The sequence below is a fragment of the Larimichthys crocea genome, chromosome VIII (genome assembly GCF_000972845.2).
Source record: "Larimichthys crocea isolate SSNF chromosome VIII, L_crocea_2.0, whole genome shotgun sequence".
NCBI lineage: Eukaryota > Metazoa > Chordata > Actinopteri > Sciaenidae > Larimichthys > Larimichthys crocea.
Genome location: NC_040018.1, coordinates 17,773,368 through 17,798,895, shown reverse-complemented (window position 1 = coordinate 17,798,895; position 25,528 = coordinate 17,773,368). Strand labels below are relative to the sequence as shown.

Sequence of the window (25,528 nt, the reverse complement as noted above, 5' to 3'; positions counted from 1 at the left end):
GCCAACCCCACCCCCAACTCTCTCTCTCTCTCTCTCTCTCTCTCACACACACACACACATAGAAAAAACATAACACACATTAAAACATACTAACACACATGCATGCCTATCTCCTGCAACATATTGATGCTCAAGTCACTTTGCAGAATTAAATGACAACATCCTGATTTATATTCAAAATTATTCAAATTTTAGTCCCTCCTTCAATGTCTTGATTTCCTTGTACTAACTCTTCCACGTTTTCTTGTCTTTTCTGTTTTCCCTGCCATCTCTCCATTCCAGACACCTCCTCTTCTTTTCTCACCCCCAATTTTAACACTCTCAATGTCGCCAGTGTCTCCTTATCTTGTCTTCTCACCCCCCTGTCGGCCCCTCTTAATTGTTTCCACCACTTTAGGCTCCTTCCTCACCCTATCCCTTCTTTCTATCTGCTTTCCTCACTTGTTCCCTAGTCCTCTCATTTCCTAGCCTTCTTTCCTCCTCCCTTTATCCCTTTTGTGTCTCCCCATGAGCCCACACACATGCAGCCAATCTAAGTCAATTAAACAAATGGTTTTTATTCTCTCTTCCTATTATACTGTCTGTAACTGCATTCATGATGGACTTAAAGTCATTACACTAAGCTGTCTATGTGTGTGCGTGTGTGTGCGTGTGATTTTGCAAATCCTAAGCTAATTAGGTAGCGCCCATGGCAGTGCCAGCTACAATGGCAGACCGGGATGTGAGAGATAAGGCTGAACATACTAACACATACACACTAAGATTATTGTAATGACTTCACACACACACACACACACACACACACACACACACACACACGTAGTAGGGCAAAACATGCAATATTGTTCTGAATTTTCCCCTTTTTTTAATGTAAAAACTCCTCCCTCCCTCTTTCCTTGTTTTTTTTTTCTTTCCTTCTTTCCTTCCTCAGGTCATTTATTCAGAGAAAAAGTTAGTTGTACTTCTGCATATGATCTACTTTCTCACGCAGAACAAGTTTGGAGAGTGATAACTTTTCCATTTGTTAAGGTGCGCTAGTTTGACAGTATCTGCATCCCATTTGCCGCTCAACAGATGGCCAATAAATATAAAGGAAAGCCATAAGAATAAATTACTCCTACACACAAACAAGAAGTTACACTCACACATCCACAACACACATCTGTACACACAGAGAATTACACCTACACACAGATATAACAAATTATATTCAGACAAACCCTGCACACAAACACACACAAAATTATAACAACCAAAAAATTGGAGTCATAGAAAATTACTCCTACACACACACTCATTTCTGCTCATATAATTGAAGCCAAAACAGTTTTCAGCAGGGGTGTAAATTTATTGGCTCCACACTTACACATGACATCAGGTAGTAGTCGTTTGTGTGTGTGTGTGTGTGTGTGTGTGTGTACTTGCATACGCACGTGCATGTGTCTATGTGTGGAGCCTGTGATAAATCGTCTCTATACATAGGTAATAAACAATACAACATACTTTTCCATAGGGAGTCGCCTTCCTTGCTTTCCAGCATGGTGAGTATGTGTGTGCGCATTTCCCAAGAGTACCAGTTAAAGCCTCATACACACAGAACCATAAATACGGCTACTTCAAACCTTTTATCGAGCAGAGAATGTACTCCCTTTTCCTATCCTTCATCCGACAGGTGTAGAGAGACAGGAAGGTTGGTAGAGAAGATGACGTGCAGCAAAGGGCCTCAGGCTGGAATTGAACTTGTATATGGGGCGCACACTGTACCAGGTCAGCAATCAGGGAACCCAAGATTTGATTTTGTCCTGACAGACATTATTTCATCCTGTTGTACCTATGTACTGTATGTACACAAAACTCTGAGAGAGTCACAATGAACACCTTGTTGGGCATGTGCAGTCGATGAGGCATGTCATGGAGCTCATGTGGCTGTGCAGTTTCCTCATGCTGCTCATTCCCGCCTTTCTAAAGCTATATATAACTCTCCTATCAAAAGCTTCAGTTTAAGAGACTTGGCCTCAGAGCTAATGTCGGTGAAGTAGAGAAATGATAGTCGGGCAGCAGAGTGAGAATGAATGAAGCTGAGAAAGCGGGAACAAGACACAGAGGAGCAGGTTTAGAGCAGATAGAGCGGTGTGTGTGTGTGTGTGTGTGTGTGTTTTATGGGGTAACATGTCGGTCATGTAAGGGGGGTGTGTGAGAAATGGGTCTCAATGCAGCAAGGGCTGATGCAGCATAACAATAAGTTCACACATGCACTCAGGCTTGCAAGTGCACACAAAGACACACACAAGACACTCATTTGTTAGGAAGGATCCATGGACGTAAATACAGATGGAATACAGCAGAAATGTATGAAATCAGACATAAACATGTTAGCTTAAACACGCACACACACGCACACACACACATACACACACATACTCCAGAGTGGGGAAGTTGCTTGAGGGAGGCAATAAAACGTGCCGTGGCCAGATCTCATCTGTCACTGCTTATTGCACCACTGCAGTCTGACCAACACACACACAGACACACATACACAACAGACCATAACCTGGTGTAGGCATCACATACATCCCACTGCAGGCTATCTGCATCACATAGCTGCACAGGGGTGCACATAATACACACAATGTACACACACCCTTCCTCTCTTGTTGCTTCTCTTGGGTATATTAAAAGCAGTAATGATGCTGTAGCATCACTTCATTGTGTGTTTTAGTGTGCATGTGTGTATGTGTTTGTGTAACACTATTAGCATGCTGTGCAGGGACCATCCATTAGCATAAAGAATGGCTTTCTTGCACAAAACACTCTCCTACTGTAAAATACTAGACCCCCAACACACACACACATGTACAGTAATGACCTATTTTGTTATTTTGTTAAGCACACTGAACATTTAAAGCACACAATAATAAACTCCCCATTTGTTATGTACTTGAGCCATTAAAGAGGAAGAGCATAAGAGGAGAGAGAGGAGAATGTGAGAGGGGAGAGAGGAGAAAGGGCTGCATGTGCAGGGAAAAATAATGAGGAGAGAGACGAGGAGAGAGATGGAAGGACGGACAGGAGTACAGTAGGACAGAGAGACACATGGACATGAGAGAGAAATAGAAAACAATACAAGTCTGGAGAAGCTGAGAAGACATCTGAGGGGATAAATACAGAGAGAAAGTGAATCGAAGGACTTCACCACTCCTTCACACCGCCAATACAGGGTGCTGTCCATGCAATCACAGTGCCCCCTATTGGTAGCCTGAAGAACATCACTCAGGTGATTGGAGATTGGTAAGACTACACACAAGTGGATTCTTTCTATTTCTGTTTTTTTTGTTTTGTTTCTACGCTCTCCATCTAGAGGAGTAAGCGATTAGAGTTTTGAATGAGTGCTTGTTAAATGGGTCAGTATTTTAGATACATGTACTTGTGTCCATGTTTTGTTGTTTGTTTAAATACTATTTTACCAAACTTCCAAAGCCATCCCATTTCACTACTGTTCAGAACGTGGCTTAGCATCCAGTCTATGCACAATCACAAAATGTTTGTGTTTTAAATTGATATAATAAATAAATATATAAATACAGTATATAAATAAAAACTTTCAGTGTAATAAATGGGTCAAGTATGATGATTTATGCTGCTTCTTCAAGGTGTTCCAGCAATCACATACTAGAAGCTTCCAGTAAGTAGACTGATTCATAACCCAGCTATGCCGCATCTGCAGAGGAAACCCAGTTGTTCTAGCATCCCCACAACACAAGATGGATGTGGTGTACATTATTACACCATGTCAAGAAATAATTATGTTTCCAAATAAGGTAAGAGATGTTAAAATGTGGTGTGACCAGTAACAAGATGGAATTATTTGAGAAACAAAACCATGACGAATTTGGACAGCAGTCAGATCAGTTACATTTCATTACAATGACTCTAATTTTAAAAGATGTTCAAATGTGGTGTGACCAGTTATGAATATGGGGGACCAGTAGGGAACCTACACCTCACAGCAACAAAGAAGGAGGACAAAATGAATTGAGGCCAGCTTTTCCAAGGCTGGTTATTTCTTGCTGACATTTAACCCAGTGTGGGAAAGTCAGGAAATCATCAGCAACTCAATTTATTCACCTCTCATTCCAACAACATGAAGGTCAACAACAGGCTAATACATACCCTGTTATTATGGCTTACATCAGCTTAGTCAGGTCTTTGGGAGTGGAGATAAAAAATGATCTCACTTAATCAATCAATGGGTAAAATATTGAACTGAAGACTGAAAAGACTCCAGACTCACAGACAGGATATTTCATACATTAGTCATTTCAAAGTTTTGAGCCAGAATCAGAGTTATTGAAGGAATAATAACCAAACAATGAAATATCCTCATGAGAATGCCGTAGAAACACCAATTGCATGTCACTTAACAAGCACATTTAGCTTGGTTTTGGTGTCTTTTGACCTTCAAATCACTAAATGAACGTTTACTGTCATTCATTTTACATGAATGTTTGGGTGTTGTGATTATGGTTGTATGGCCCATCTCTAAAACTACTAATGTTAAGTAATTCAATAAATAAATGAATTCATGAATAAACCACAACCTATGATATACTGACTTTTGATGGTGTGATTATCTGAGATTTTAGACAGCTCACAGTCCAGTGGAGAATTAATGTATGCTGATTGTTCACACTGATTGTGATGTAACAAAACGGGGGACCAATGACAGTTCTTGTGGTCTCCATATTGTTACTGTAGCCCCTGAAGTTTGTGTTACATTTTCAAGGATTTGCACAGTGGCTCTTGTAGAACCTCCACCTGATGTAGGGAGTCTCTAAATGTAGCAACATTTGATTTCACTACATATGCTTACAAAAAAAAAAGATTTGCAGGTTTTAAGTCAAAATATACATGACCAAAATACTATAACTGAGAGGCTGAAACAGAGGGCAAGAATCAAACCTACGTTGTGCCGTTAGTTCCAACATGAACTTTATACACAAACAGAGACACGCAAGTCTAATAGCAATAGTAAAGTATTGGAGTCGATTTATAGTCGGATTATATGGGGTATAGCCTCATCCAGATAATACATTAGTATCTGTGTGGTAGGAGGAATTTGCCCTATTGGCCATAAACAGCTATACAGTATGTCAGTATGTGATTATGTATGTGATAGTTTCAATAAACCGGTTTACTTCTATTTAACTTAAGGTACACCCATCCTGTAATTTTTCTTACATTCCTCTTGTACTGTCCAGCTCCTGGCTGTGTTTGTCTCGTTTCTTTGGCTTTTGTTATTCAAAGGTTTCCCCTAATGACAATTTATGTCAACTGACACAAATATTTCCAGCAATTTACTTTGATAAAATTGCTAGTCCTCCAATTACTTTTTACATTTCCTGTTGAGATACATTGCTGCTCTCTCATCTGCCCTCCTGATCTCTCTTTCTATGTTCCCCCTCGCATCTTTCTACCACCCTTTCTTCTTCTCTTTAATACACTAAGTGTTGTTCGCTCTTCATCTCCCTCCAATTGGAGCAGAATTCCCATCGGAATCTTGAACTGCATTTAATCAGCAGCTTTCCAGTTTTCCCAGCTTCACAATCCAATCACACATGCTCACAAAAAACATACACATCCATATGCCATTAAATCACATTCACTTTCTCTTACTTTCTCACTCCACTTCCATACTGCTACCCAAATTATGCAAAAACATGTAAACAAATCCACAAATTGTGAATTTTAATTCTTTTGTCATACAAGATAAGAAAATAAACCAAAGTAATAGACAAAGGGAAATTTGGCCAAAGTTATTACTACATTTTATCCTGTGGTTTTATCCTCTGGGGACTTTCTGTCGCAAATTTCATGGCAATACATCAAATATTTATCAACATATTTTAGTCTGAATCAAAGCGGTGGACCAACTGATAGACACTTGTACTGTCATCCCTGGAGCCGTGCATAGGCTAAAAACACACCTCAGCATTTTATACATTTTGTTTTGTATAACCACAAAAAGTAAACGTGTAGTTTATGGGTATGAATATTACTCATCCACAACTTTTATGTTTATTTCCAGGAAAGACTCTTAGCTCATTCGTGTGGCTGCTTTCAATTAATACTCACAGACTCATACAATCATTGTGATGGGACAAACACACACACACTTGTTGGAATTCAAACACCTTGGAGTCATGAATTCTCAAAGCGGAGTCACACAAGCTAACAGATAACAGAGGTAGAGTTAAATCCAGACAAACACATCCTTGTACACATAACAATTTTGTGGTTTAAATTCTAGGCAGCTGGTGTGTTTTAAGAGAATAAGACCTGAGGTTGTTCTGGGAATACACACACACACACACACAGACACACAGGGACCTAATCACAGATGCTTGGAAGAGACATATGTTAGGGTCCATCCAAACGCAGCAGGGGATGATAAAAGCAATAAACAGTTGCTTTTTTTCTGTCCTTTTGTGCTCGGGTAAACCTGTTTGTATTTGTGTATGCAACATTGTGTCGAGGTGTGTCTATGTACTACAACACACATGTATATTTCTATTGTGTTAAAATGTATTTATCCCACCTTTGCAATAAGGTTGAGGGGTTCTCTGCAGGAAGGCGGCAGTGCTGATGTAATTTCCTGTGCCAGGTCAGGTACCTCCTGTTGTAGGTAAAGCTCTAACATGGATGCCAGCTGAGACAGACCTTGTTTCTTCTGCTCAGACACAGAACTCAAGTCTGTAAAAAAAAAAAAAAGTTTTCAAAGGAAAAATAATGTGTCTGTCGGCGTGAGCTTCTGACACAGTCTGAAAAAAGTTTTTGCTTTGACACAGAAATATACTCTTCACATCCCACTCTTCCCAACATGTCTGGAGAGAGTTTACGTATAGTGGAGAGAGCAACCTTTTTAAACTCAAAACACACACAGACTCTTGAAGGACAGACTTACGTGATTCATGCTCCTCCAAAGTGTAGAGCTCCTCACTGCTGCTTTTCGATGGATTTAACTAGAAGGAAAAAAGTGGCCATTAGCATATCATTAAAGTTTTACAGAATTATTTTTCTTATTATTAGCATGTGTGAACTCCCTGGAGCATGTTGTTGCTGTTGATAAGGTGATCACCTCAGGCACTGAGAAATGCACCTTTGTTTTGTTCCTTGACAATAGATTTGCATTGGTTTTCAAGATGGTTTCATAAGTGCAAGAGCAAGTGCAACATGAAAACCAACATCTTTTAGTGGAAATAAAGTCTGAAGTTGCAAGGCTTTCATAACACTGCAGCAATGTGCACAGCATCACGACTAACAATAGGAAAGGTATAAAACATAATTTTCATTGCATCTTTCTTTGTGCACACTATTTTGAGTGTCTAACAGAGAGAAACTCCAGAAACATACCAGGGCAAAGATGAGTCTCGCAGCCAGACGGACTGAGTCAGTGGGAATTCTGGGTAGGAGGCTTCGCAGACATTTACACTCTCTCTTATGGTCAGGCCATGCTTGTTTCTGCAGGAGAAGTGTATATCAACAAATTGACAGACTTTCACACATGCACACCTTCACACACACACCATACCTGGCAAATGGTATTGCAGTAACGAGCCATCTTGCACTGGGAACATCTCAACAAGGCCTCACGTCTAGACAGAAGAGAAAGGGTAGGTTAAATCTGCACATTCTGTGCAATCTGTCATTCCTGCGTTAAAGAAATCAAATTGAGGCTCGTTCACTTTCATCAAAAACCTCTCAAGGACAGAGCTCAAAAAGTATTTAAGCTTTTCTCAAGACGCGAGTGATTCAGTGAGCTGGAGTAGGATGAGCACTGAATGGGACGAGATTTCTAAAATCACTGATGCCAGACTTTTATTTCTGTTGAACCATTTTACTGTTGGAATAAAGACCGTTCTGCTGCTCCACATACAAGTTAAGATGATAGATTACTAAACATATGCACATATCCACTCAAGCATTTTTTTTGCTGTCATTGTCCTGACCTATTCCCACGTAAAAACCTTGTCTTTTCCTTTTCTATTTGCTACATTAAGTTGAATGTGTGCATCGATTATCTGGTTTTATCCACCTGCCCATCTTTTTTGAGATTGTCTAGGAGCAATACATTAGGTACACTCTCCTTACTGTCACAGCCTCTTAGTGTCACAGCACTTGCATGTGTTTGACAGCCTGTGTGTGCTTTCTGTGCATGTCCACTTGGGCTGTTTATGTCTGTGTGTGTGTGTTTCCTGCCTCTGTGGTCTGCTGTGTTTCTTAGAGTGACACTGCTGTCCTTTCCAGTTTGCCTGTCAGTCTGATAACAAGCTAGAGAGAGTGTCTGTCTGCTTAATGCAGCCAATTACAGCCAGCAGAGAGACGGCATCACTATACACACACACACACACACACACACACGCACACACACACGCACACACACACACACACACACACACACACACACACACACACACACACACACACACGTGAGTCACAAGATGTGAGTCACTATGTGAGTGTGTTTGTACATAGGCCAGAAAGATCCATACAGATTATATACATAGCTATTTGCACTTATATTTGCACAGCAGGGATTTTTGCTTTTATTCTACAATACAGATGGCAGTATAGTTTACAATACACACACACACACACACACACACACACACACACACACACACTATGTACAGAGAGAAAGCCAAAATGAAATAGGGATTTCTGGCTGATTTTTAATGAAAACCATCATTAAAAATCCTGCTGACATTTGTAACAACACTGATGATTATTTAAAGGACAAGTGGCATCTAGTGGTGCAGTTGCAAAACAAGCAAAAGCTGAGAAAAGCCCAACGGAAAGCCAAAAACATGGTGGTTCAACATGGTGGACTCCATGGAAGAGTACCTGCAGCGTCCGCAGATATTAGAGGTCATTCTAAGGTCACGTAAATAAGAGACTCAATCCACCTGTGTGGATAGTCTCTTAGATCATTTAAGAAAAAGATTGTTAGATTTTGAAATATTCACAGTAGAAAAAAAATGTTTTATGAGAGCTGACAATGACACAGCCAAATAAGTAAAACATTAGCAGATATTTTCGATGCCTCCAATTGTGATTCCTCTGATCTGAGAGTGCGTGGGAGAGTGGGACCGCAATAGCCAGCGGTTCAATTGCAAGTACAAATAGTAATAGAGATTGTCACTTCTACCCAAACCCAAAGCAAGATAATGTTTAAAGAATAGAAAATTACTCCACCCTGTGCAAAGACAAAGTTAGCAACTAGCTTGTGAACATAGAGCCAGATATTTCCCACAGTAGTTGGCAGAGACCAAAAAGTGGAAGTGGTCATAAACACAACTCCAAATAAATGATAATGTCTCTCCATAACTGCTGGATGTGTGAAAAGGCAACTGAATGCCCACAAGGTGTCAAGACAATTTTAAGATTTTAATATGACAGAAAGGAAACAGTAGCTGCAAATTGCTGCAGTTTCTGTAGCTGCAAGATTCTCAGTCTCACAACATTGACTTCATCTTATGAACATTGTCATATTGAAAGTCTCTGCAATTTAAATGTATAAGTGCTCATAACAACCCAGAGTACCATGCATTTTGTGTGTGCATAAAGGATTTTTCTGCTTTACTAGTGTCATTCCAACACTGGAGCATAAATACAGGGGAGTCATGGTTAGCAGAGGTGCCCAAGGCTTGCCTGACATAAGCTCACATCAGTAAGAAGTCACTCTTTGTACTGTAGTTGAGATGAGAAAATGATAGAATATTGCTAATTAAATCTGACAATGGTATTATGAGCTGACACGCTGACACACACACACACACACACACACACACACACACACACACACACACACACAGTATACTGAGCAGTAGACGGTGGTGTGGTGATTTTTTTCCAAATTTGCAAGATCGTTCTTTCAGCGTTCCCACACTGGTTGCAGTTCACTGGGAAGGGTAACTGGGTATGGTATCAGCTTCAAGTTGAAAATGCTAATATTGCTTAACACCAATCTAAAACTTGAGTAAACTGTCAAGACATATCTCCTGAGTGAATATGCAAACCAAAAGAAAAAAAGAAAAGTAAGGCAAAACATTTAAATATAAGACATAGAAATACTTATTCGAAAAGGAGTGAAGAAGAATAACTTCTTCTCTTCTACAAAGTTTAATCTTTGTTAAACATATCTCGTTTCTGCTCTTTGTTACTTCTGTAAAAGGTATAATGTTACACACAGGTTTACTTCAACATACAGGTTTTCAAACCATAACATTGTTATGAGGTTTTTTTAGTTAGCAAACATATTACATCTGACTAATTGCAGACCTGGGATTAGAATTTTTTGGTCAGTATGCCAATTTCTGAATGCGCATGTTTTTGTTCATATTTAATTTATTATATTCATATTTATGTTATCTTTTTTATTTCATTATGTATTGCACATAATACATTTGGTATAAATGACCAGTATTTGTCATGTAATTTGCCTTAAGTGTAATAATATTTTAAATGAATGCCAGTAGGAAATGGTCAGTATCAGTATCGTATTGATGAAAATGCAAGAAATAGTATCGGTATTGAATTGAATCAAATCAAATATCAAATATGCATTTTGGAATACTTGTTTCTAAATGGCAGCGTCTGTGTAAAATATCCAAGTGGTATTTTTATGCAAGTTAATTTTTCTGCAGTTTATTTAAAACACTTTTGTAGAATACAATCTCTAGTGGTAGCAAAGATTTCTTACATTCCTCAAAACAATAAATGTATTCAGCAAGGCTATATATTGACAATAGTTATTACATCCACATAAATATTAATTATTGTCAACAATTGTATAAACAATAAAATACACTTTGTGTTGGAACTAAATCTCTGTACACAACCAAATATGAAATACCGCACATCATTCGTATCTGCAAGTTACACATTGGGTGACAAAGCCGTGTGGTCACAAGTTGATCTGATTGTCCGTCTCCTGGCTTGGAAAAGCAGACACAGCAGACTGTATGTTGTATATGAAAAAGCTGAACAGTGCTTCAACACAACACATGCTTACTCAGTCAAGTTCCAAAGATGTATATGGGAAATGTTTCAGACATTTAATAGACATTCACAGGAAAAGCGTTTCCAACAGCAACTATACCATACATCTTCATATTAAATATTCTGAGACCCCGTCAGCAATTTGCACAGACGGCCCATATGGTAACAGAGCCAGGTGTGGTTAAAAAGAAACGGCAGAATATATGTATGGTATTTTATAATCAGGTCTCAAATGTGCATGTGGTGAACTGCGTTAAATCCCATACAATGTGTTCTTACTTCTTTTTTTAAAATTTATTTATTGAAAGGAAATAAATGTGGTGAGGTGACACACGTTTACTCAGACAGGCTCCATAGATGTATATGAAGGTATATATAAGTTAACATGGTTATGTTAAAAAGATTCTGAGAGTCTGTCTGCTGTATATGTTATTTTATTAGAAATCCTCAGTTTGCTCATAGTGAGATGCAATAGCTCTTGTCTTTCATTTATTTTGTCACAATGATATGAACGTGAACATCTTTTTATTTTTATTTTTTTTCACAAGGCCATTCAAAAGGCTGAATGTTTTTTCTGACACATGTACTGAAGAAGGCTCCATAGATGCATTTAGAAAATGTATTCAAGATATTTTTTTTTAGACTTTAGCAGGAAGAGCTAACTTGCTCTCTTCCTGTTTACAAACACAAGTTAACAAGACAGAGTACGTGATGCATTCACACAAATATGAGTGCAAGGGCGAGTCAGGTCTAAGAAACTAAACAAAGAAGCTTCTGCGAGCAGACAGCTACATCCCTTTTCCCTGTTTTCAGCATCTGTCGTATATGGCTGACGGTCGCCATTTAACATTGCCACAAGTTAAAACCTCTGTCTCCCACGTCTTTCTCACTTTCCAAGATGTACCGTGGGTCATCATAACATCTTACATGAGACTGAAAAAAAGAGAGGGACAATGATGGTGGAGATATTTTTTGATTCACAAAGGAAATCTGGTGGAAACCCACTGCAAAAACAAAACAGTCTCAGACTGGTGAGGAGAGCTGGCTCAGTGGTGGGCACAGAGCTGGACTCTCTGTTGACTCTCTGGTGACCCTGTCCATACTGGACAACGCCCACCACCCTCTGCACAACACCTTCGTCAGGCAGAGGAGTGTGTTCAGTGGCAGATGCTGTCTCAATCCTGCACCACCAACAGACTCCATAACTCTTTCATCCCCCTGGCCATCCATCTATCCATCTATATATAAGCAACATTATGTAAAGTAAAATAGTGACATATTAGCTCAAGTAATGGTCTTAAAACGAGATCTTGATATTAGACCTCTCTTCAGGTCAGGTATATTAAAGCCAGGTGAAGATATACTTTACTGATCCCACACAGGGATTTCACTTTCACTTGTTACAGCAATCCACAGTACACAAGGTGGATAAGAAATCAAATAAAAATAAATAAATAATAAAAGAATAAAAGAAAAGTCATCTGAGGAAAAAAAGTAGTGACCGATCTATATGTGTTTGACACACCAGGGGTTTCTGTCAGTCTGTGGAGCCAATCAAAGACTTATAGACAGAAACACCTGCTGCACGTGTATCATCTCCATCACGCCAATGCGCGTGCTTCGGTAGTCATGGAGACAGAAAGGGGCGTGGCCAATGTGCGTCCAGAACCGCGAAGCAGCTCTGGAACTGCTCATTCGAGCTTGGACCGGACACGAGTTAGGCTGCTGAGAAAGGTTTCTGTCGGAAAAGTGGACTGGACTGGACTGGAAAAGTTCTCCTGCAGACTAAACTGTTGGATTGTGAGCTGAATAAAAACCCAGAGAGAGAAAAATGGACCTGCTGGAAAGTTTCTTCAAACACAGCCCCTGTTTCGGAGCCCCTGCTGAGCAGAGTCAGGCGGTGGATCTTAAATTTTACAAGTAAGACTTTTAATGTTGTGCCACATTTATTTAAAGATGTTTCCGAAACCCTTAAATGAGTTTCAGGACAAAGTAATATTTAATTCAAGTAAATTGTTGAATATAACGCTAAAACTTTTTTTAACTGGCCTGTTGGGAAAACGTTTTTGGTGACACTCGACGTTTTCTCGGTATAATACGATTATTAGATGCTAAAAATTGACTGAATATCCCGGAACTTGTGAAAAATGTCAACAGTTGTGTAGTAACTTAAAAATACTTCAGTTTATTGGAGGACATCTTTTTTTTTTGCAAAGTTATCGATGAAATGTTATGGAAAAAGATGGCGACCGTTCCATATTTCAAATCAAAGCTAAGAATCTCAGATTTCTCTGTCACCATGGAGATTAAACGTTTAGGAGCAAACATGTTTTGATTTAGTTTAAAATGTATCGATTTGAATTTCAGTTGATTTATTTAATGGGACCATTACAGTATTAAACATAAACGATTACATGCGATGTACTGCACTAGAGTTAGCTTCCAGCTACTTTTCATCTGCAGTCCCTTCGGCAGACACAGTTAAAACATATTACAGCACAATAACAGTACAAAGCAAAAAAACATACAGGACACATAATACAGTCCCACCAAGATTTCGCGGGCCTTTTTTGAAATAGTTGCGGCCCAAAATGCCTGATGTTGCATGAGGTTTTCAAAAAAAGAGGGCGCAGCGAGCACTAAGTGCACGGCCCCGGGAAGCGGCGAGGTCCGGGCGGGAGGGCGCTGTCCCCGAGCCTTTCCAAGCCGACCCAGAGCCGGTCGCGGCGCATCGCCGCGGAGGAAATGCGCCCGGCAGGGAGAGGTCTCACGATGGGATCCTCCCGCACCGTGCGGCTGTCCCTGACCCGCCAAGTTTAATCCCCCGGGCAGACTGCGCGGAAGTTGCGGAAAAATCGCGGTGATTGGTTAAAATGGCAACACCGCCCTGAATTCACGGGGATTCATTGAGGTTGCAAATCGCAACATCGCGAATTCCTGGAGGGTCTGATAATACAAAATACAAAGTTACACACAAAAGCACATAACATACACCCACAATGTCAGTGGCTACAGAGCTGATTATCCTTTAGCAGACTTTTTAATTTGGTTTTAAATGTACTGATGGAGCTGTAGCTCTTTACATCATCAGGTAGGTCATTCCACTGAGTTGTGGCTTTCACAGAGAAGGCTGATTGCCCAAATGCAGAGCAACGAAATGGTTTGGTACAATCTCGTACAGAGGATATTGTAAATTTGAGAATATTCTAAAATTCTCAAAGCTCAGTAAATTGTATTTTTCCATTCCCCTACAGTGATGGAAATGCATTAGCTTTTTGTCTAGAGTGTTTAGTTTGTTTGTGTATGGATTTAAGAGGTCTTATGGTTGTTTCTCCAGCCTGCACCCAGCATGTAATACATTAAGACATATGGGAAAGAATCATAGCATGCATAAATATCTTGGCTGCGTCCAAAGAGTGACAGTTTCTGTCTAAAATGTGCTAAGTTGTACTTTATGGTTTTAACTGTTTTTTTAAACATGTTTCTTAAAGTTCAAATTTGGATCCAGTGTGACACACAGCCAGTATGTCTGCAGTAAAGATGTCTACTGCTCAGTATACTGTTTGTATATCCTGAGCACTACAGATATTTACTGCACACATATGCAGTATACTGAGTAGTAGACATATTTACTGCAGACACACAGACAGTATGTCTGCAGTAAAGATGTCTACTGCTCAGTATAATGTTTGTGTATCCTGAGTAGTACAGATATTTACTGCACACATACGCAGTATACTGAGTGGTAGACATATTTACTGCAGACACACAGACAGTATGTCTGCAGTAAAGATGTCTACTGCTCAGTATACTGTTTGTGTATCCTGAGTAGTACAGATATTTACTGCACACATACGCAGTATACTGAGTGGTAGACATATTTACTGCAGACACACAGACAGTATGGCTGCAGTAAAGATGTCTACTGCTTAGTATACTGTTTGTGTATCCCGAGCAGTACAGATATTTACTGCACACATACACAGTATACTGAGTAGTAGACATATTTACTGCAGACACACAGACAGTATGTCTGCAGTAAAGATGTCTACTGCTCAGTATACTGTTTGTGTATCCTGAGTAGTACAGATATTTACTGCACACATACGCAGTATACTGAGTGGTAGACATATTTACTGCAGACACACAGACAGTATGGTCTACAGTAAGAGGTCTACTGCTTAGTATACTGTTTGTGTATCCCGAGCAGAACAGATATTTACTGCACACACACACACACACACAGTATACGGAGTAGTAACAGATATTTACTGCACACTACCAGATACTGAGTTAGTAGACTATTTACTGCAAACACACAGACGTAATGTCTGCAGTAAAGATGTCTCCCCTAGATACTCTTTGTTATCCTGGCAGTACAGATACTGCACACACACACACAAACACACACACAGTATACTGAGTAGTAGACATATTTACTGCAAACACACATACAGTATGTCTGCAGTAAAGATGTCTACTGCCAGTATACTGTTTGTTATCCGGAGTAGTACAGATATTTACTGCACCACATACGCAGTAACTGGAGTAGTAGACAGTTACCGCAGACAACAGACAGTATGTCTGCAGTAAAGATGTCTCCCCTCAGATACTCTTTTGTAATCCTGAGCAGTACAGATACTGCGCGCACACACACACAGACACACACACAGTATACAGTGAGATAGTAGACATATTTACTGCAAACACACAGACAGTATGTCTGCAGTAAAGATGTCTACTGCTCAGTATACTGTTTGTGTATCCTGAGTAGTACAGATATTTACTGCACACATACGCAGCATACTGAGTAGTAGACATATTTACTGCAAACACACAGACAGTATGTCTGCAGTAAAGATGTCTACTGCTCAGTATACTGTTTGTATATCCTAAACAGTACAGATATTTACTGCACACATACGCAGTATACTGAGTAATAGACATTTACTGCAGACACACAGACAGTATGTCTGCAGTAAAGATGTCTACTGCTCAGTATACTATTTGTGTATCTTGAGCAGTACAGGTATTTACTGCGCACACACACACAAACACACACACACCACACACATATACGGAGATAGAAGATATTTTACTGCAGACACACACACACACACAGTATACTGAGTAGTAGACATATTTACTGCAAACACACAGACAGTATGTCTGCAGTAAAGATGTCTACTGCTCAGTATACTCTTTGTATATCCTAAACAGTACAGATATTTACTGCAGACACACAGACAGTATGTCTGCAGTAAAGATGTCTACTGCTCAGTATACCTTTGTGTATCCTGAGCAGTACAGGTATTTACTGCGCGCACACACACACACACACACACACACACACACACACACAGTATACGGATAGTAGAGTATTTTACTGCAGACACACACACACAGTATGATAAGCGACATATTTACTGGCAACACACAGAAAGTATGTCTGCAGTAAATTGTCTACTGCTCAGTAACTCTTTGTGTATCCTGAGCAGTACAGATACTGCACACACAGACAGACACACACGCAGTATAGTGAGTAGTAGACATATTTACTGCAGACACACAGACAGTATGCGCGGCAGTAAAGATGTCTACCGCTTAGTATACGTGTTTGTGTATCCCGAGGAGAACAAATATTTACTGCAACACACACACACCACACACACACACAAACACAAAACACACACAGATATACTGAGTAGCAGACTATTTTACTGCAAACACACGACAGTATGTCTGCATTAAAGATGTCTAACTGCTCAGTAACTTTTTGTGTATCCTGAGTAGTACAGATATTTACTGCACACATACGCAGTATACTGAGTAGTAGACATTTACTGCAGACACACAGACAGTATGTCTGCAGTAAAGATGTCTCCCGCTCAGTATACTCTTTGTATATTCTGAGCAGTACAGATACGGCACAAACACACACAAAGACACACACAGTATACTGAGTAGTAGACATATTTACTGCAAACACACAGACAGTATGTCTGCAGTAAAGATGTCTACGCTCAGTATACTTTTGTGTATCCTGAGCAGTACAGATACGTGCACACACAACAGACACACCGCAGTATAGTGAGTCAGTAGACATAGTGTACTGCAAGACACACAGACAAGTATGTCTACAGTAAAGATGTCTACCGCTTAGTATACTCTTTGTATATCCTGAGCAGTACAGATATTTACTGCACACACACACACGCACACACACACACACACACAGTATACTGAGTAGTAGACATTTACTGCAGACACACAGACAGTATGTCTGCAGTAAAGATGTCTCCCGCTCAGTATACTCTTTGTATATTCTGAGCAGTACAGATACGGCACAAACACACACAAAGACACACACATAACTGAGTAGTAGACATTATTACTGCAAACACACAGACAGTATGTCTCAGTAAAGAGTCTACTGCTCAGTATTCTGTTGTGTATCCTGAGAGTATACAGATATTACTGCAACATACGCAGTATACTGAGTGGTAGACATATTTACTGCAGACACACATGTCTGCAGTAAAGATGTCTCCCGCTCAGTATACTATTTGTGTATCCTGAGCAGTACAGGTATTTACTGCGCACACACACACACACACACACACACACACACAACACAGTATACGGAGTAGTAGAGATATTTACTGCAGACACACACACACAGTATACTGAGTAGCAGACATATTTACTGCAAACACACAGACAGTATGTCTGCAGTAAAGATGTCTACTGCTCAGTATACTCTTTGTGTATCCTGAGCAGTACAGATACTGCACACACAGCAGACACACACGCAGTAGATGAGCAGTAGACTATTTACTGCAGACACACAGACAGTATGTCTACAGTAAAGATGTCTACCGCTAGTATACTCTTTGTAATCCTGAGCAACAGAATTTACTGCACACACCACACCCACACACACACAACACACACACACACACACACACAGTATACTGAGTAGTAGACATTTACTGCAGACACACAGACAGTATGTCTGCAGTAAAGATGTCTCCCGCTCAGTATACTCTTTGTATATTCTGAGCAGTACAGATACGGCACAAACACACACAAAGACACACACAGTATACTGAGTAGTAGACATATTTACTGCAAACACACAGACATATGTCTGCAGTAAAGATGTCACTGCTCAGTATACTGTTTGTGTATCCTGAGTAGTACAATATTTACTGGCAGACATACGCAGTATACTGAGTGTAGACATATTTACTGCAGACACACAGACAGTATGTCTGCAGTAAAGATGTCTACTGCTCAGTATACGCTTTGTATATCCTGAGTAGTACAGATATTTACTGGACACATACGCAGTATACTGAGTAGTAGACATATTTACTGCAGACACACAGACAGTATGTCTGCAGTAAAGATGTCTCCCGCTCAGTATACTCTTTGTATATCCTGAGCAGTACAGATATGCACCACACACACACAAACACACACACAGTATACTGAGTAGTAGACATATTTACTGCAAACACACAGACAGTATGTCTGCAGTAAAGATGTCTACTGCTCAGTATACTGTTGTGTATCCTGAGTACTACAGATATTTACTGCACAGATACGCAGTATACTCAGTGGTAGACATATTTACTGCAGACACACATGTCTGCAGTAAAGATGTCTCCCGGTCAGTATACTGTTTGTGTATCCTGAGCAGTACAGATACTGCACACACACACAGACACACATACAGTATACTGAGTAGTAGACATATTTACTGCAAACACACAGACAGTATGTCTGCAGTAAAGATGTCTCCCGCTCAGTATACTCTTTGTATATCCTGAGCAGTACAGATATTTACTGCACACATATGCAGTATACTGAGTAGTAGACATATTTACTGCAAACACACAGACAGTATGTCTACAGTAAAGATGTCTATGCACAGTATACTGTTTTGTATATCCTGAGAAGAACAGATATTTACTGCACACACACTCACACACACACAATATACTTACTGAGTAGTACAGATATTTACTGCAGACACACACACACACAGACACACACACAATACTGAGCAGTAGACATATTTACTGCAAACACACAGACAGTATGTCTGCAGTAAAGATGTCTACTGCTCAGTATACTGTTTGTGTATCCTGAGTAGTACAGATATTTACTGCACACATACGCAGTATACTGAGTAGCAGACATATTTACTGCAGATACACAGACAGTATGTCTGCAGTAAAGATGTCTACTGCTCAGTATACTGTTTGTGTATCCTGAGCAGTACAGATATTTACTGCACACACACACACACACACACACACACACACACACACACACACACACACACAGTATACTGAGCAGTAGACATATTTACTGCAAACACACAGACAGTATGTCTGCAGTAAAGAAGTCAACTGCTCAGTATACTGTTTGTGTATCCTGAGTAGTACAGATATTTCTGACACCTCGCAATCTGAGTAGCAGACATATTTACTGCAGACACACAGAAAGTATGTCTGCAGTAAAGATGTCTACTGCTCAGTATACTCTTTGTGTATCCTGAGCAGTACAGATACTGCACACACAGACAGACACACACGCAGTATAGTGAGTAGTAGACATATTTACTGCAGACACACAGACAGTATGTCTGCAGTAAAGATGTCTACCGCTTAGTATACTGTTTGTGTATCCCGAGTAGAACAAATATTTACTGCACACACACACACACACACACACACACACACACACAGTATACTGAGTAGCAGACATATTTACTGCAAACACACAGACAGTATGTCTGCCGTACACAATGTTAACGCCTCAGTATACTTTTTGTATCCTGAGTAATTCCAGATAATTACTTTACTACGCACACATACGCAGTTATACTGAGTAAGCAGACATTTTACTGCAGCTACAGACACAGACAGTATGCTGCAGTAAAGATGTCTATGCTCAGTATATGTTGTGTATCCTGAGCGTACAGATATCTACTCCACACATCACAACAACACACACACACAACCCAGTATACTGAGGCGTAGACTATTTACTGCAGACATACACGACAGAAGGTCTGCCAGTAAAAGTCCAACTGCTCAGTATACTTTTGTTTGTTCATAGAGTAGACCGCAACCAAACTACACAATGACACACATACCAGTATAACTGAGTAGTCGACCTATTTACTGCAGACACACAGAAGATGTCTGCCAGTAAAAGGATGTCTACTGCCCTCAGTATACTCGTTTGTGTATGCCAATGAGTAGTACAGATATTTGACGCACGACACTACGCACGCAGTACTAGTAGAGTAGACATATTTATGCAGACACACAGACAGTATGTCTGCGTAAAGAGTCGTCCCGCTCAGTATACTGTTTGGTATCCCGAGAGTAACAAATGTACTGCACACAACACAAACACCAACACACAGTAATAACTGATAGGAGACATAATTTTACATGCAGAACACACAGACAGTTGTCTGCGTAAACATGTCTATGCTCAGTATCACTCTTTGTGTATCCATAACAGTACAGATATTTACTGCAGACACACAGACAGTATCTGCAGTAAAGATGTCTACTGCTCAGTATACTATTTGTGTATCCGGAGCAGTACAGTATTTACTGCGCACACACACACCACAACACACAGTATACGGAGTAGTACAGATATTTACTGCAGACAACACACACACAGTATACTGGAGTAGCAGACATATTTACTGCAAACACAGACAGTATGTCTGCAGTAAAGAGTCTACTGCTCAGTATACTCTTGTGTATCCTGAGCAGTACAGTATTTACTGCGACACACCCACACACACCACACACACACACAGTATACGTGAGTAGTACAGATATTTACTGGCAGACACACACAGTATATGAAGCAGTAGACATATTTACTTGCAGACACACACAGACATTATGTCTACAGTAAAGAAAGTACTACCGCTTAGTATACTCTTGAGTATATCCTGAGCAGTAACAGAACACACACCCACACACACTACACACACACACACACACACACACACCACACACAGTGTAGCTTGATAGGACATTGTTTGTCAGCGGGCGCCGGCTTTGTTCATGGGCGTTTGAAGAATTCTGAACTGTTGACTAATCTTGACGGTTGTTTTCCGCTCTCGGCCTCCGTCTCAGAGTGAGGATGTGGTCCGTTTGTTGCCTCCTATGTCATCGTTTCTGATGTGCCCTCCCGGACCATGTGCTGCAACATGGATGTTGACATCATGTTGGCAGTGCCAGATATGCGACCAACTCGACCTGTTAAAAGGATACTGGCAGGTGCCGCTGACATCCTCGGGCAGAAGAACTTTTCCGCTTTTTGTGACTCCTGATGGCCTTTCCTTCAGTACACCAGTGATGCCGTTTGGTATGCGCAATGTGCCCAATCTCCTGTCTTGTGAATATGTGTTGTCGGTCTTTCTGGTTGTGAAGCATATTGTAGAATGTTTGGTATTCTGGGTCTTGGGGCGAGCACATTCAACAACTGTACACGGGCGGGCTTTGCGTAATGCCAATTTGACTTTAATTCTTGCTAAGTGCGGAGTTTTGGCCAGGCGACAGTGACTATTTGGGCAAAGTGGTTGTCGGGGCCAAGTCCAGACCTGTGCACACTAAGGTGGAAGCTATTCCTTCCTTTCCTGTCCCAGTTAACGGCGGGAACTGCGAGTTTTCTTGGGAGGTGGGGGGGGTGGCTGGCTACTTACCGGTAGTTTTGTAAAAACACTTTCTGCGTGGCCTCCCCTCACAGTACCTGTTGAGTCCTGAAGATTGTTTTCGCTGCTGAGGGTTGTCAGTGTGGCTTTTGAAGTATTAAGAAGGCTTGAGTTGACTACTGCTTCTCCGGTCCCTGTTGCACCTGTGTTTGACCATCTGTTGATGCCAGTGTTTTTTTTTTAATGCAGGTTGCTGGTTTGCTCCAGGAGGTGTGGATGGGGTTTGAACATCCCGTCTCATACTTCTCCAAAAAGTTCAATCAGGGCCACAGCGTGCCATTACTCTACATGAGAAGGAGGCGTTTGGCGCTATCCTGGCTCTAAGAAGCGCTTTGCGGTTTATGTGGGTTCGGCAAATTCGCCAACAAGTTGGTTACACGGACCCACAATCCTCTGTTTTTGTTGTTAATCAGATGCGGAACCTAACCAGCGGTGGATGCGCTTTTTCTGCAGGTCCTTGAACATCTCCATTCAAGCATGTGAAGGGGCGTGAACTTGTGACTGTTTCCCTTTCCCTTTGGTCTCCGTGTCCCATCCCCGGCTGTTCACAAGCTCTGGGTGGGTGTGTTACGTGTGGCCAGGAGTGAGAAACTGTGCAGTGTGGGCGTGTTGTTGTTTTCTCCGCACCCCCTCTCTCCCTGCTCTCTCTCTCTGCACAGAGGAGACCTCAGGTGAGACTTATTGTCTTGTCAGCTGATGAGCGGACTTAAGGAGAGGTCTCTCTCCTCTTGTCTCTCTCTTCTACATGTTTCCCTGCAGGTGACCTGGTGAGGATGTTGATGCTCGGTTTCCCATGCAGGAGTCCGTTGAGCCGTATGGGTGGAGGTTTCCCTGGTAGTCCTGTTTTTCGGTTCTTTTCTTTTCATTTATGTAGTGGGTGTAGCAGGTTTAGTTGGGGGGGATGCTGGGTTGCGACGGCCGTTGGCCTGGCTCAGTGTTCCACTCTCGTTTGTTTGTTTTGGCCCAGGAACCCCAACCCTTTGTTTTGTTATTTTCTGGGTGACTTATACTTTTGTTTGTTTTTTTTGAATTAATACAAATGTATTAGTGTTTAGTGGGCAACTTTGTCTTCAGTTTTCTTTTACTATGTTGTTCGGGCCCTTGCGCGCCCTTGAGGTCTGTAACAACCCAACCATGCACACTCACACTTTGTCACTCACGCACACCCTACACCACTGATACCACTCTTCTACCACACTTCATAACTTAAAATCCTTTATGATTGTTTCAATTGATTCAATAAGTATTGTTGAAACAAACCGACATGGGTGTGAACTTCCTTTTGCCATGACTCTCAGAGCCAGATATGACACACACACCCACACACACACAGTATAACCGAGTAGAACAGAATTTACTGCAAAGCACACACACACACAAATGAAGGTAATGAAGAACATTGTCTTGATGGATGTAACAATACATTAGCCCAGGGCTTATGCAATACTGCATATGGGACATTTGATTAGATTTGGACATACTTATGAAGCTGTACATGACATTATGGGAACCTAAAAGGCAAAAGCAGACACACTCAACACACCAGTGTTAGGTTTGACAGATGTTGCTGACTGTTATTTTTGCGATAGAAGTTAAGCATTTCTTATGACTTGTCTATCAGTGTGTAACCAGCCAGCGGGACTGTGTATTTGGAAAGTTCCAAAAAACACATCTTTTTCTCTTCTCCATTTCGTCAGCCTCTAGCTCCTGTAATTTACAACTTCCCTCTCCATCCTCCCCCTCTTTTCCTTATCCCCGCTCCCTTGTTATGGCCTGCTGTATCTTATTAGTGATGACCTTCCAGCCTGAAAAACCACATGGGTAATATTATAGTCTCACCCTGGACAGAAGGTTCATGAAAACAAGCTATCTGTCAGTTTGAGACCGACAGAACAGGTGAAGCACCCACAGTTTCAGAAACACATGCCTGTAGTATGGAACAAAGCAATAGCAACAGATAGGAGTCGGCCAGAACTAAAAAACACAGAAGGTTCTGCACAGCTTCAACCAGATGAACTGTGAACATAACTCAGACACTTAAGTGTTTGGTCACATCACAAGCTGCCAGCCGCCAGGAAGTCATCCATCTTCCATGAGCCCAGACAGGAAGGACTGATGCTTGACTAGAACCCATTTACTTCTATAATTAGTTCCCTGTAGCTTACAATTGTGGGAAATGTTGACCCTCGGGGCAGTGCGCAGCGGAAAGAGCATACAATTGTTTTATTTTGTATTGGTAGATTTCAATAACTGCAAAACAATGGGCCTCAACTAGGGACAGTATGCCAAGAATCTGTTTCCATTGTAACATCCACCAGAAATCTGATGATCTCTGTGGGATTTATTTCATATATTCTAACAGACATATTTTCAAATGATCAAAGGAGATACAGCTCTGATGCGTGACTTAATAACGGCATGTTATTGTCTTAGTGGCTCTGCACTGTGGTCTATACAATCACTCAGACTACAGCAGTTACCGATTTTTATCATGACATTAGATGAACCATTATGCATGCAAAGTTTCTGGCAAATAGGGATGAGCAATCTTATGATATATATAACAAAAATAATAAAATTTGACAACAGTCAGAATTTTTAATAATGTTTATACTGGGACAATCATCCGAGGGCAACTGCCAGGCATGGTGCAAACTCACTGGCAGCATCACAGTTGTTTTATGATATATTGAGTTTACAGGACTTTTTCTCAATGTGGATGAAGTGTTTTTATTTTGTACACAGAACATGAATGGCTAGTTAGGTTTATTAAATGTATGTATTACTGTTCGTGAAGGACACGGATGGGAAACGGTTAGTCCAAACGTTCATATATGTAAGTTTACGAAGGCACATTAATGCAAGTTGCAGCACAGCAACTGTTTGTTATGGTGACTAGCTCCGGGTTATAAGCTTTCGCATTTATAAAACTATCCACTCACACACACACACACACACACACATTACACACACAGCGTAAACGTGCAGCTGATAACTATTATTCACATGTTGTCAGGTTATTCCAGCAGGACCGCGAGTTTTTTATCTCGGCTAAACATAATTGAATAATTTCCTCTATATGGGTACGGGTTGTATGACACTCATGAAAAACGACAGATTTCGCCCTTTGCTGTCTGCAAAGTGAGCTAAAGGCTCTTCAACTTGCACATGTGATTTTGAGCCCTCTGAAAAGCTACATAACACAGCAAAACACCTTTTTATCGTAACTCTTTCTAGTTCGAGCGTCAGAAATGACTGCTTTTTAGTCATTTGCCATCATTGTGGTCACACACACCACCACAGCCTGTACGTTCACATACACATATTCCTTGCAGTCAAACACAGAGATGACCTCCGTTCCGGCCTCCGGCAATAACCAACCTAGAGTTCAGGAACATTACACTGCTCCTTACAGCACCGTTACAGCACACACATCCTCTGATCTGCACCAGTCCACATATAAGATGTGTACATAACGACAATAAGCGATAAACGTCAACAAGGAAAGAGCAGAACATCAGAAAGATAGAAACTTCCCTTAGTCTTTTTCGTCTTTCATTATATTAGCAACAGAGCTACTTTCTTGTTTATACGGGCACTCCATTTCCTCCAATACAGCACATCTGTCTTAGCGTCAGCCATGTTCCTCCTTATTATCCCCCATCTTTTCATCTTTTCTTCCACTCTCCTTCTCCTTCCCCGTGCCTTTTT

General features: G+C 40.7%; 1 protein-coding gene across 1 annotated transcript in view; it reads right to left on the bottom strand.

The window, feature by feature from the left end:
• Nucleotides 1–25,528, bottom strand: part of smyd3 (SET and MYND domain containing 3) — a 96,785-nt gene that overhangs the window by 47,948 nt on the left and 23,309 nt on the right. The window contains exons 2-5 of the mRNA XM_027281313.1: nucleotides 7,589–7,652; nucleotides 7,411–7,518; nucleotides 6,962–7,019; nucleotides 6,596–6,750 (exon numbers count right to left, since the gene is read on the bottom strand). Coding sequence (XP_027137114.1) covers nucleotides 6,596–6,750; nucleotides 6,962–7,019; nucleotides 7,411–7,518; nucleotides 7,589–7,652 — 385 coding nt within the window. The remainder of the gene's footprint in view (nucleotides 1–6,595; nucleotides 6,751–6,961; nucleotides 7,020–7,410; nucleotides 7,519–7,588; nucleotides 7,653–25,528) is intronic.